Source organism: Lissotriton helveticus, chromosome 10, assembly GCF_964261635.1.
Source record: "Lissotriton helveticus chromosome 10, aLisHel1.1, whole genome shotgun sequence".
NCBI classification, from domain to species: domain Eukaryota; kingdom Metazoa; phylum Chordata; class Amphibia; order Caudata; family Salamandridae; genus Lissotriton; species Lissotriton helveticus.
Window position 1 is genome coordinate 1208617199 of NC_136071.1, and position 14017 is coordinate 1208631215.

Consider the following 14017-nt stretch of genomic DNA (forward strand, 5'->3'; position numbering starts at 1 on the left):
CGTGTGTACAAAAAACGAAATGTGGCCTCACTGATACCTTTTACATAACTAAACTCAATTGTTAACTGTATGTTGGCTTCCTTTTTGCTTTTGTCGTTTTGTAAACAAATATATTTTAAGTATAAATACATTATAAGTAAATATCGTAAATTTGATTTATCTCATAATGGTGAAACCACACGTTCATCTCACACTATAATCAGCTGTTTTCTAATGCTTGGAATACGCAGGGCACAAGGTAATGTGTTTGCAGTAATCGTAGCATTACTAGAAGAGGTGAGGAAGAGGTGAGGGTGGATCTGTAGAAGAGGCGGCTTTAGCATCACAGGGGACCGCAGTGTCAGACCTAAGCTCTGACGTGAAACCATAAGAGCACATAGCAGGCAGCCCTTGAATGGCTTCCTTCCTGTGGCTGGGTCACACTTCCTGTGTTTGCGGGCAGCTCTGGATGCAAAGTCTGCTCCTGATGCAGTCCTCTTGCAAGCAGAATGGAGCGACAACGTGTCACCAGCCTCTGGGGCCAGCTCATCCTCACAGGTAGGACTGACTGGGTCCAGCCCAGGTGGGTTCTGGTCAGCTCGTCCTCACAGGTGAGTCTGCCCGGGTCTTGCCCAGGTGGGTTCTGGTCAGCTCACCCTCACAGGTGGGTCTGCCAGAGTCCAGCCCCAGTCCAGGTGGGTTCTGGTCAGCTGATCCTCACAGGTGGGTCTGCCTGGGTCCAGCCCAGGTGGGTTCTGGTCAGCTCACCCTCACAGGTGGGTCTGCCCGGGTCCCGTCCAGGTGGGTTCTGGTCAGCTCCCCCTCACAGGTGAGTATGCCCGGGTCTTGCCCAGGTGGGTTCTGGTCAGCTCACTCTCACAGGTGGGTCTGCCCGGTTCCACCCAGGTGGGTTCTGGTCAGCTCCCCCTCACAGGTGAGTATGCCCGGGTCTTGCCCAGGTGGGTTCTGGTCAGCTCACCCTCACAGGTGGGTCTGCCAGGGTCCAGCCCCAGCCCAGGTGGGTTCTGGTCAGCTCACCCTCACAGGTGGGTCTGCCCGGGTCCAGCCCAGGTGGGTTCTGGTCAGCTCACTCTCACAGGTGGGTCTGGTCAGGTCCACCCAGGTGGGTTCTGGTCAGCTCACCCTCACAGGTCTGCCCGGGTCCCGTCCAGGTGGGTTCTGGACAGCTCACCCTCACAGGTCTGCCCGGGTCCAGTCCAGGTGGGTTCTGGTCAGCTCACACTCACAGGTCTGCCTGGGTCCAGCCCAGGTGGGTTCTGGTCAGCTCACTCTCACAGGTGGGTCTGGTCAGGTCCACCCAGGTGGGTTCTGGTCAGCTCATCCTCACAGGTAGGTCTGCCCGGGTCCACCCAGGTGGGTTCTGGTCAGCTCACCCTCACAGGTCTGCCTGGGTCCAGCCTGTGTGGGTTCTGGTCAGCTCACCCTCACAGGTGGGTCTGCTAGGGTCCAGCCCAGGTGGGTTCTGGTCAGCTCACCCTCACAGGTGGGTCTGCCCGGGTCCAGCCCAGGTGGGTTCTGGTCAGCTCATCCTCACAGTTAGATATGTGTGAATGCTCCGACTCCAGAGCTTTGCAGAATTCTTTCTCTTGGGCTTTGGGGCCGATATATGGTGATCTTCTCAAAAATGTTATATTTGAAAATAAATGCATTCACCCTCCATTTGCAACGCACTGTCACTCAGTGAGTGACGTTTCGTGTGTGTTATTTTACAAAGTAGTAATTTCTTTTGGAAATATAATTATTCGTTTTTATTAATATCATTATTAGCGTTACTGTTATTGTTATTTAAATTAATATTTAGTGTTAATATAAATATTGTCCGTCCGAATATGAAAAAACTTGTTTTATGGAGCACTTGCCTGCACGCTTGTAGTTTGCTAAGCACTGATCATAGCACCTGGTCCTGATTGCCACCTTTTGTTAAGTCTGTTTAGCCGAAGAGCCCGGTCTTGAGGGACCTGTGACTTGAGGGAGGAGGGATTGCTCAAGGTGGAGGTCTTCAGATGGTAAAACATGGCTGGGGTGGTCTGGAGGCAGGAGCCCGCGGGACAGGGCTCAGGCTGCAGGCGCTTTCCTGGGTGCTGGAGGTTCTCCTTGTAAGTTGTGTTTGAAGCTGGGGTGGGGGACCCCCAAGAGATGGTAGAGGGGGCTTCCATCCTTTCTTCATCAGCAGGCAAACGGGCAGTTGGATTCAAATGAAATTTGGCAGGGGTATAGGTTGTGGTGTGAAGATTTTTAAAAAAATTTTAAAATTTATTTATAAAGTTTTATATAGCGCGAACAAGACCCGATCGGGTATCAAACGCTTTACAGGCGGCACAAAGTAAGTAACACGTGATACAAAGATGAACAACCGTGAAAACATAATTTGTGGAACATATCCTCATTACAGAAATTCAACAATGAGAATAATGTAAATATGGAAGGAACAGGAATCCAGGGTAATGCACTTAGGGTGGCAATTTGTTCATAAAAAACGATTTGACAGATGCAGTAGAAGGGGTCGGTCTGATTGCAGGTGGAAGGGAATTCACATTTTTGGGACAATACCTGAGAAGGCTGCTGCAAGTTTTCTTTTTATGGACTAGATGTGGTTCTGGCAGCTAGGAAGACCACAAAGAGTTGAACTTCCACATCCAATCTTGGAATTACTAAGGCTTAGACCACTGATTTGAAGTCGTCATGAGGGAAGACATGTTTTAATTTCCTTAGAATGTTCATTTGGTCGTCCCCTCCTTTGATGGCAGCACTGATGAACGCCCGCATGTTCGAATGCATGACTAATGTTATCGACAGAGATTTTGCAGAATCAATATTGTGAGGAGAGCAGTTGAGGGCTGTTATATGTTTCATCCTTAAATCAATCATAGGTTTGTGGTTGTTTGGGACGAAGAGGAGGAAATCTGTTGTGATAACGTTTAGTTTTCGATGGTTATGCATTTGCAAGTTTTGAGTATTTTGTAGAGTTGTGTTAAGTAACCTGATGTCATCTGGGGAGAAGATTTTGAAATACAGTAGTGTGTCATCTGCGTACATGTGATATTGAATGTCGGAGGCTTTCAAGGATTCAGCTGAAGGCTCCATGAAAAGGTTGAAGAGAGCATGTGACAGAGAGGACCCTTGTGGTACCCCTCATGTTGCAAAGGAAAGGGATTGATTCAGCTCAACTCTTTGGGATCTGTTGTGGAGGAATGAAGTGAGCCAGCTCGGTACGGACGCTGACAGCCCCATCCTCTGTCCAAGTAAATCTAGTAAACTGCCACGTTCAACAGTATCAAACGTAGAAGATATGTCAAGGAGGATGAGAAGGCAGGCTTCATTTTTATCCAGCATTTTTAGAACTATGTGAGCAATGATTCGGTGCTGTGGCCTTGATTGAAGCCAGAATGGAATTGGTGTAGAAGTTGGAATCGATCGATATAGTTGCAAAGTTGGACCTGTGCACATGTCTCTAGGAGCTTCGCCAGGGTGAGAAGGCAGGAGACAGGCCTGAAATTGTTAAGGCTTGGACCATCCGCATTAGGATTTTTTAGGGTGGGGGTTACCTGCCCTACATGTAGGCAGTCAGGGATAGTGCCTTGGAGAAGCGAGGCAGTAACTCTCTCTATAGAGATTGGGTGTAAAGCAGATTCGATCTACCTGAAGATATTCAGAGGTAACGGATCTATGGAGTGATCAGATGATCAGAGGGTTTAAATGTTGTAAGAAATTTGTAAAGGTCACTTTCATTGGGTGCCCAGAAACATTGTTTTTGCGGGACTGCCCTGAGCAAACCCCAGACTCAACTAACGATAAAGGGGTGGATTGGTGTGAGGGGGATCAGAAGGAGCATCCTCGCTGTCTGCAGCTCAGCCTCAATTTTTTTCATTTTGCTATGGAAGAAGAAAGCAAAAGCGTTGCATTTTGGAAGAATGTTCGACCCATTGCAACCAGGAATGGGATGATTGATCGATTGCTGTTTGACAAGTTCAAAACGTTTTTTAGGACTATTTTTGGTCAAATACAGTTGGGTTCTGAAGAAATTAGCTTCCAAACTTCTAACTCATTTATTGTAGATATTCCTCACCAATTGTAGGTTTTTTAGGTGATCAATGGAGGGCGAGGACCTCCAACCTCTAACTGTTAGTCTCAGGTTGTGTCTTTTTGCATTAAAGCTGTCCTTGAATCAAGGTTTAGAGTCTTTGGTGGAAATGATTTTTTGTTGTAAGGAGTTAAGAATGTTCAAAATGTAAGTGTTGTAATGATCAGTGAGAGTCTTGACGTCTGTCATGTCCCCATGGGGGGGTCAGGAAGTTGTTACTGAAGGCAGTAAGATCATTAAGGTTTACGTTCCGCAGACTTCTCTTCCATTGTTTACGCTTCTTTAGTTGGGATTTTTTTTAACCTACCACCTTAGTGATGAGGAAGGTGATACAGTGATGATCTGACCAATCACAGGGGACAATGGAGTCAAGTTGAATGTTGTTCCTTTTTGCAATGATTAAGTCCAAGATCTCGCCCTTTGATGTGAGTATTGGTGCCACAGAATTGGAACAGCTCGAGGTCTGATATAAAGGCTTTGAAGCTGTTCACTGCATGGTCATTCAGACCATTCCGGTGTAGGTTGAAGTCTCCCAGGAAGATCTGGGTAACTTTGTGATCAGTGTTGGTTGAAATGATGTCTATGATTTGTTCAAAGAAAGGGAGGTTATCTCCAGGGGAATGGTAGATCGCACAAAGTTTGCAAAAGAGTCTGTTGTTACTGGTAACATCGATGACTTGGTATTCAGAAGCGGGAAGAGTCACGGTATTAGATTGTTTCACGCCGAGGGTGTTACGTAAGATGCAGTCTACCCCACCACCTGGTCTGATTGCTCTATAAAGCTTAGGGGCACATGCATCAACCTAAATAGCGGTCGCAAATGGGCCAATTCGCAGAATGAATCCCATAATGCTTGAGGAATGGTTTATCCAGAAATGAAACCATACAGAGTTAGCATTCATTCCTGATTACGCACATGAGGTTTACAGAGGCGCGAGAGGAAACATTTCCAGTTTGGATACCCTTATAGGAGGCTCTGTCACTTTCATAATTTGAAAACGTGGGAATTGTTCTGCTAGTCGTGGAATCTAGTCTTCGATTAGACTCTCTCAAGACCTGCTTAAAGTCCAGTTGTTCAATTAGCAGGCTTCCAAAGATCAGAGATATTAGTTCAAAGTAGATCAATGCATTACGGTTGTTTAGATCTTCTAGTTTAGGCCACTCCAAGCTATGCTACTCCACTTTATGCTATTCCATGTTACACCATTCTACTGTACGCCACTCCACTGTACGCTATTCCGCTCAGCACCACTCCACTGTACGCCACTTTGTTGTACACCACTCCCTGTATATCACTCCCCTCTATGCCACTCCACTCTATACTATTCCATTCTACACCACTCTATTTTATTCTACTATACGGCACTCCATTGTACCTCACTCCACTCTACGCCCTCCAACTCTATGCCACTCAACGCTACGCCACTTCACTCTGTGCCAATCCACTCTAACCCACTCTACTCTACACCATTCTAGTCCTTGCTATTCCACTCCATGTCACTTCACTCGAGGCCATCGCACTCCAAACCACTCCACTCTGTGTCCCTCCACTCTACCATATTCCACTGTATTACTCTCCACTCTATGCTTTTTTATTCTACACCACTCCACTTTATGCCACTCTATTCTACCCAGCTCAACTCTACACTACACCACTCCACTATACTCTATGTTATTCCACTCTACTTTATGCTACTCCGCTCTACACTACACCACTCCACTCTACTCTATGCTATTCCAGGGGCGGTGCGTCCATTAGGGAGAATGGGCGTTCCCCCCCACTGAGCGTTGCTGTCAGTCTCTCATCTCACAACAATGCAATCACATTCAATCCCAGCAGGCCGCCGGAGCTCGAGGCAGTGAGCTCGGAAGGGGGCGGGGCAACACTACGAGTTCAGCTGCTGAAAGTGTCAGTCAGTCTGAATGATTGATGATGTCACGTGTATCAGGAGGTCGGTGGCGGAGCACACACTACCATTAGTGCGCATGCTCTGTTTAGGGCTTTAAAAAAATTGCGACCAGCCCGGACATGCGCTCTAGGTGATGCTCATTAGAAGAGCGAGGGTTGTTCCATGCCGCTCTTCAAATGAGCAGCCTAATGCGCATGTCCGGGCTGGTCGCAACATTTTTTAAGCCCGCCTAAACAGAACATGCCCACTATTGCTCAAGCAAATCCTGACGCTGCTGCTGGAGCAGCGTCTGGATTGACTGAGTCCAACGTAAGCAGGAACTTGCCAAGGTGCAAACGCGGAAGTCGGACCCCCGCCCCCCAAGGACTCAGAGGACTCAGGACTCTCAGAGGCGGCGCAGACCTGGTAAGTCAAGTGTTTAGTTTGCTTAATAATTACAATTATGCTGCTTTATTTTAACCTCCCCTGGGCCCCGCACGCGACTCCAACACCACCCCCCCCCGCCCCCTCCGCGAGTATTGTAGCGCGAGCCGCGACTGCGCACCAAATATGCTTTAATGAACGAAATGTGCGTTCCTCAACCCAATTCGTGGCCGGTTGTAGAACTGTTCTCGTGCTGGGCTGCAGACTTAGATCTTTCTCTTGTAGAAAGTTCACGCCGTTGCCTGATGCTCCACTGTTGACTTTCACTAGGGAATGACTTTTTAAAAGGTTGGAGGGCAGCTCCCACTGTGCTTGGCTGCTGGAAATATTGTAACTGCAGACAGTCATGGTCCCCAGATTAGGACCTTGTAATAGTGTGGGGCCCTAGGCCCACATGGTAGAAGAACTGCGACACAGACACCAGATGTATAGTGGGTTAGTGAGCCACGAGCACGTGCGCTCGGCTCCTTTTATTGACTGATGTCACGTGCCTCGTGACATCAGTGGTGGGTGGGTGTTTAGTGTAGGCTTACATTGTTAACCCTTAACAGTGTCAGCTATGACACTACAGACCTCTGAGGTTTGGTATTCCACTCTGCGCAATCATGACGATTAAAGTGCTCGCACCCAGATTGGAGCAGGAAGAACGCACCCGATGTTATCAGTCATATAATCTGATTTCACCCGATTATGACATGTGTGGAGCGCAATTCCCAGAAGGGGGAGGGGGTTTCCACTCTGCACACTTATTAGCGGGTCTCTGGTGTCCCCACACCCAGCGCAAATAACGCGCTCAACTACACCTGCCAGAAACGCTAACCTGTGAAATCAGCAAATCCCTAAGGACGATCGTGTGTGAAGAACAACAAATAAACTCAGAGTTTTCCCCCAGCAGGTTATGGCTAATTATTATTATTTACATTTCTGGGACAACCTGTTTATCTTAGAATTCATTTTAAGAGTGTTTTTCTGTGATATCATGCTACTTTTAATGAAACTTTTCACGTCGTTCTTTTAAGTTAAATGTATATCACTGAAAACAAAATGTTAAACCAGTTTGTAAGTATAAGCACTTGAAAACAATATTCCCGTACAGCACAGTAATCATTCTGTAGCCTTCGAGTGATAATGTTTTTTTTATTCAGCTAACGTGTCTAAGAGAGCCCGCTCCCAATTCCGAACAAAACAGGGTCAGCTCGAGTTGCGTATTATTTTATTTTTGACACAGTAATCTTGTTAAATTGGTGAAACCTCGCGAGTTTGGGTGGCGGTGGGGGGAGGCCGGGGTGGGGTGTATTGGGCAGGCGTTGGTGTATACAGGATGCCTGTACGGTGAGTTACTTCACTTCTATCAGTGAAAGTAGGCACGTTCATCTTTTTGTTATTCATTTTGAACTTTACTGCAAAGTATATTCTAGTCAATTTTGCAACTTCCTTTATTTACTTCATTTTAGCTGGTAAGGGCCGACTCTCGCATAGGGGCAGCCTCATTCACTGTGGGAGGCCTATCTGTACATCCAGCGATTCAACACCTTAAAAGGGTAGACAAGACAGAAAGGATGTTCTAACGGACATGACAAGTGGAGTCAAGTATCCCCCTCTTTAGTGTGTGTGCACCAATGATGGTGCTAGCAGAGTCCCCTGGTCACAGCGAAAGAGGCTGCTACTGTGGGAAGCGCAATGCTTAACTGGAACTGTGTCCCTTGGCTGACAGTGTATGGGTCACTCGCTCTCCAAGGTGCACTCCGACAGAAAGTTTACGCCCCCACCACTTTCAAATCTCACCAGCCAGCACTGTGCTATTCCACTCTACACCACTTCATTCTACATTATTCTATTTTTCTCAACTGGACAACACTGCACTGTCCTCCACTGTACTCTATAACACTCCACTCAACAAAGCTACAGTCTATGATTTCAAACACTTTTTTAAAATGTAATGAAAAAGCAAAGGTTTAAACTTAGTTATAGTTAGGAAAACTATATTCTTTCGATCCAAATCAAACTTAACTTGCACAAACATAAGTTTTAAAGCTAAAGTTATACCTTAAATTCATTGGGGCAGATTTATGAAGGCCTTGCGCCGCCGGTGCGTCATTTTTAACATGGGAAAAAGTGACGCACCGGCGTCATGAGACCGCTGTCGGTGAAGAAGGTCATAATATGCTTGGCGGGCCTTCAGAGCACTTTGCCACCACCAGGGATCTCTGATACCTGGTTTAGATCCTTGGTTGTGTAGCATGACCATGGTGGTCCTACCGCCCAAATTGTAACTGGGCAGTCGGACTGCCGGTGCAGCGGTGGCCAGACCGCCGGTATACAACCTTTACCACGCATTTTTTACCACGCACTACCATTACAACGCAGGCATTACAACGAAAACCATTACAACGCATTGCGCTGGGGGGCGCTCTAGGATAGGGAATAAGTTTAATTTTCTATCCAACACCTACGCGTTGTAAACGTATGTGTGGTAAAAGTATGCGTTGTAATGTCATACATCCCAGACCGCCACCACTCCACCACTGTGAGTGTGGTGGCAACTTAGAAATTGGGGCGCAAAATACAGGTTCTTTTTTTTAATGTTAATTCCCGTAGGAACGTGTTGTCAAACCTAGAGCCCGAACTGCTTGATGGAAGAACACAAATTTAGCAAAAAAGTTAGATATTGTTACGCAGGTTGTGCTTTTTGTTATTTGGTGCAAATCCATTCAGAAGTTTCCCCGTAATTTCAGAAGAAAATTATAGTGATATCTCTGGTCCTGAAACCTTCACGAAAAAAGACTTGGTTGAAGTGCTGGGAGACAATCAGAGCTTGTGTGGGGAAATGCACAGCTCTGATTGGCTGCCAGCACTTCAACCAGGAAGTCTTAGCAGCCATCTTGGGACTCAGCTTCACCGAGTCCCCCCCAAAAAAGTGAAAATAAAAAAAGGGGGCATGGTAGGAATACCCTGACACCCCCAAACCAAGGTGTTGTTGGGATCCCCCTGGGACCCCACACAGCCTAAATGCATTTAAAAACAAAATGCTGCGAAATCCCGCTAATACCAAAAAAAGCAAGCGTGTACTTACACGCTTGCTTGAGACTAACCCCTTGGTGGGCCAGGTCCCAGGGGCATATGCTAAATATAGGAGGGGGCAAACGGGACCCCCCTCTTTGGGCCTATCAAAGCCTCAGATACCTCCACCTCCCCGGGGTGCTTTCAATTATGAATGCGGGAGGGCCCACTGGGCCCACCTTCAGCCCTGGGGACCGCCACCTCCCCGGGGCAATCAAAGTTACAAATGTGTGAGGGCCTGCACTGCCCTCCAGCAGCCCTGGGGACCACCGCCTCCCCGGGGAAAATATATAATAAGCTGTGGACGGGCTCGCTTGCCCTTGCCAGTGCCCTAGGGACCACCAGCCCCTGGCGCTTATAAGTGAAATAGCGGGGGTCACTCAAAGCCACCGAAGCCCCGGGTATGGCCACTTACCTGGGGCAATCAATGTTTCAAATGGAGGAGGGCCCCCACAGACCCCCGCAGGCAACAGCAGGGTCCTCTTGTGTGCGTGTCCTCTGGCTGGGGGTTGAGGGGGCACCTATGGTCAGTTTATGGCCGTTATACATGCTCCCATAGGGAAATGTCAGAATGCGACAGAACAGTGTTCAGTTGCATCCTAATGGGGAGGTTGGGACCGCCAACCTGTGGTCAGTGGGTCCCAGTTCTGAGACCTTCCGCCTGACAATGTATTAGACCCCTAAGTGTTTTGTTGAGGCTGCACCAGGATACCTATTGCTAGGTTTGTTGGGGTCCTCTAGGGGAGCTAACTAAACATTTAGCAACATCGAGAGGTGTAAGACATGGCTGTGCCTTTGACCACACTTTGTTTTCCCTCTTTGTGAATGATATGGGATCTACCTGGCGAATGAAGATACTGATGCTCTGAAAATTGCCGGGCAAAAAATAGCACTCCTCTTATTCTTAGATGGCACTCTATTGGTGTCTGAATTCCCCATGGGTTTGCGGAAACTGATGAATAAGTTTGTGGTTTTCAGTAACAGAGAGGGGGTTGGTAATAATTAATTGTAAAACGAAGGGGCTGATTATGATGTTGGTGGGACCGACACCAAAGTGCCGCCTGTGTCGGTCCCACCTTCATCTTTACCCACGGTCAGATTGCTGCATTAGGATGTGGTCGGTCCGACTGCATTGGCCCAGGGACCGATCGACAGCTTCTGACAGGCTCAAGGAGCCCGTTAGGAGGTTGATCCTATCGCATCCCCCACAATGGAGGTGGTGCCTTCTCAGGCACTGCAATGGGGATTACGGTCAACCTTTCCACCAGGCATTACATGTCAGTTCTTCCGATGTGAAAAGAATGACGGAAAGGCTTTTTTGGAGCCTCTAACAGGGTCCATTCCCCCGTGACCCTCCACTATGGGGGGGCATCTGTGATGCTCCACAAAACATCCTAGCATCGTGTTACAGGCACCGCTTGGTGCCTGCCACGGGGTACAGAAATGTTTGAAAACATGCCTCTATGCATTGGGGCTTGTGCTGTTGCCCTTTTCCAGGTGCAGCACAAGCCTCAATACATATAGGCATGTTTCCGATCGCCTCCACGGTGGTTGGATCCTAATTTGGCAGGCGGGACCACCGACTACCTGTCAGTCGTCCCTTTCTCACAACGATGGCGGTCGGATTCTCGTCCTTAGTATTCGGCCGCTAAGTTTATTGCCAAAAAATCTGCATAAGACCTTTAGAGGGAGCATTAAGCTTGTGGGAAAAGATCTAGATAGAGTGATTGAATTTGACTACTTGGGCATTAGACTCTCTAGCGGTATCCATTGGTCCTCGCAGATCAAGAAGGCTAGCCTCATCCTGTGTCACCATGCATCGGGGATACAAAGGATAAATCAAGCATCGCTAACTCAACAGATATCCCCTGCACTCTATAGCGTCCAGGCTGGAGGCAGGCTGGAGGCAGGGCTCATTATGGAGCAGAATTGTGGGGATTTGGAGACTTAACATGCCTGGGGAAAGCTGAAAGAGCGTTTCTACACTCTTTGGAAGACATTCCCAAGAATAAACCACTGCCACCCTTGAGGTGGGACTTGAGAGTGAGACCTATCATTCAGAAAGCCCAACTAAGGCCTCTAATGTTTTGGAGGAGTTGATGACCACACCAGCCCTTGGATCATATGACATCCTTGATAAGATAATAGAGTCAGATCAAAATGCCAAGATTGGCTGGATCATGTCTGTCAGGGCTGCAGTGCCACATATTGGCATGGACGATTATTGGAAAATCAAGATCACCCTTTGGATCTTACAAGGGGGACAATGAAGGAGGCACACTGGGACACTGGGCACGCATGTGGGACGATGAGGTGGGAAGAAGTAGAAATGGCTTCTGACTGTGGCATTTTCTTAATCTAAAATTGCATAGCAGGCATGAGTTTTATCTTGATTACATATCGACCCCAGTAGCTCGGTTACTATACCTTAAATTTAGGCGCGGCACACTTCCTTTGAAATCTTTTTGTGCAAGTGAGAAATCTAGTCTAGACCAGGATATGATCTGCCCAGTGAACGATGATGAGAATCTGCAGCGCTCCGTTCTCCTTGGTCCAGGGTATATCTAACCTGGGTCATGGTGGACCCTGCACATATGCGGACAGTTGGCCGTCAGGCGGTGTCCGGTGGCCTTGAAGTTGCTGAGAGCTCAGACTAAAGAGTCAGTAGTTTTTGCAGCTGCTGAGTATCTCCATTCTAGCAGGGTCACTAGATCGGTGGCACTGAGACTGGGTTTTAGGAGCCCGGGAACTGCCTGAGGAGAACTCACTTGGACTTTTGGTATAATCACTAGCATTAGATCACATTCACGCCTCATGCTTTGATGCCTTCCCTTTCATTGGGCGAAATTTGAGATCCACACTAGGGATAGAAAAATCTCAAACTAGTGTGTTTACATGCACTAGGATTAGTTTCCACCCTGTTGCAGGTTGCATGTCGACACTCCTTCCTTAGACAAATGTAATGTTTTATGATTGGATTTTAAGATATTGCCTTTTTATCTTTTTATTGCTTTTATGCATTTTGGGCTCTATACTTTAAGTGCTGGTATTTAAGTCCTCTTGATAGCAATTTTACTTAGTTTCTCCATGTCTGCCGTGGAATGTTTGCAATTTGCACTTTACAGTCCTAAGTAATGTTATTTATGACTTTTCTTTTTTTGTGTTTTATGGTGTACTGTAAACTGACCGATATAAACTATATATTGTAATAAAATGAAGAAAAAAAAATTCTTGCCAGAATTTTACAAGAACATTTGAGACTCTTGATGAATCTCTGACGTCTGTATTCATTCACCATCTGAGGGTTACGTCTGCGCGGTCTTACTCTTCACCCTTAGGGGGAGGGCTGGTGACCAATTGTCATGCGCATTGCTGACTGGTGAGGCGAGGAGGCATCCTAGAGGCCAGAGTGGAGACAATTGAGAAGTAATGTGCGATGGTAACTGCTGGCCATAATTTAATTATTTCTCTAGCTAGCCTTGTCTGCCCTGTCGTCACCGGCCGGCGCAGGTGAGTCTGTCTGTTGCCCCAGTCTATGCCACCCCCCGCAGACAGGTGCACCCCACCCAAAATTCATTGCGACGACCACTTGTGTGCGTAAGGTCTCCAGTTTAGAGTGAAGTCATTTAGTAAATGAAAGGCGCCTTTGGTACATGAAGGTTGTTTGGAAAAGAGGGGGGGGGTTATGTTGCACATTAAAGATTAAAAGTGCGTGTCAAAAGTTTCACCTGCAATTAATGTTGATTCTGCGGTATTTTACAGAAAACACAAAAATTATTATTGAAGTTTGTGGGCACAAGAAAATGTACCCTTCACCTATGAATTTACACCTTCGTCTGTGACTTTGGGAGAAGTTTCCCGGTTTCGCCCGACTTTATCAAGGCAAAGTGGTACCCACTTCCCCCCAAAACCGACCCGATTTCTTTTGTCGTTGATTTCTAGTTGCCGAGTGATGTCAGTTCTGAAGGGGCGGGTCCAGCTGAACTGGACATCAGGGTGGGAGTGGGTGGAGTGGGGGAGGGTTGGGGCAGAGAGGGTGAGGATTGGGGCTGTGGTGGCAGCGGTGCTACATAAATTGCAGCTTGCAGGAAAAAATGGTTTCTAGCTGAAACAGATAAAAGTTACTAAAATACAGCAACATGCATTGCTGCACAGTCGAATGCCCTTCGCTAAAATTGACAGGCCACCTTTGAGTTACTCTTTGCTGTTTGGTTTTTAAACTGAGACTGAGGTGAAACGTTTGCCAGAACAGTCTTAAAAGGTGTAAAAATTACAAAAAATTAAGTATAAATATCACAAAATGTGCGGCATTAGACCGCATAATTTGCCTTTTCCTGCTGCATAATTGAGTACCTGCAGCATAATTCTCATGGCACTGCATACCATGGACTTCCCCTCTGTTTACTGCTGTCGCTAAGAGCCACCAATCCTACCCCATTGATATGAAAGGAAAAAAATAGCATTTACAGCCTTTCTACGTTACGAAGCATGTTCTACCAGAGGTTGCACGTGACTTCTGTGGAAACAGGCACCACCGCGTGTA

The 14017-nt window shown here is 47.1% G+C and overlaps 1 protein-coding gene across 1 annotated transcript in view; it reads left to right on the forward strand.

Moving 5' to 3' along the window:
- Positions 1–398: 398 nt before the first annotated feature.
- The window catches only part of LOC144785699 (uncharacterized), a 102193-nt gene continuing 88574 nt past the window's right edge, over positions 399–14017 (forward strand). The window contains exon 1 of the mRNA XM_078664488.1: positions 399–537. Coding sequence (XP_078520614.1) covers positions 489–537 — 49 coding nt within the window. The 5' untranslated portion in view covers positions 399–488. The remainder of the gene's footprint in view (positions 538–14017) is intronic.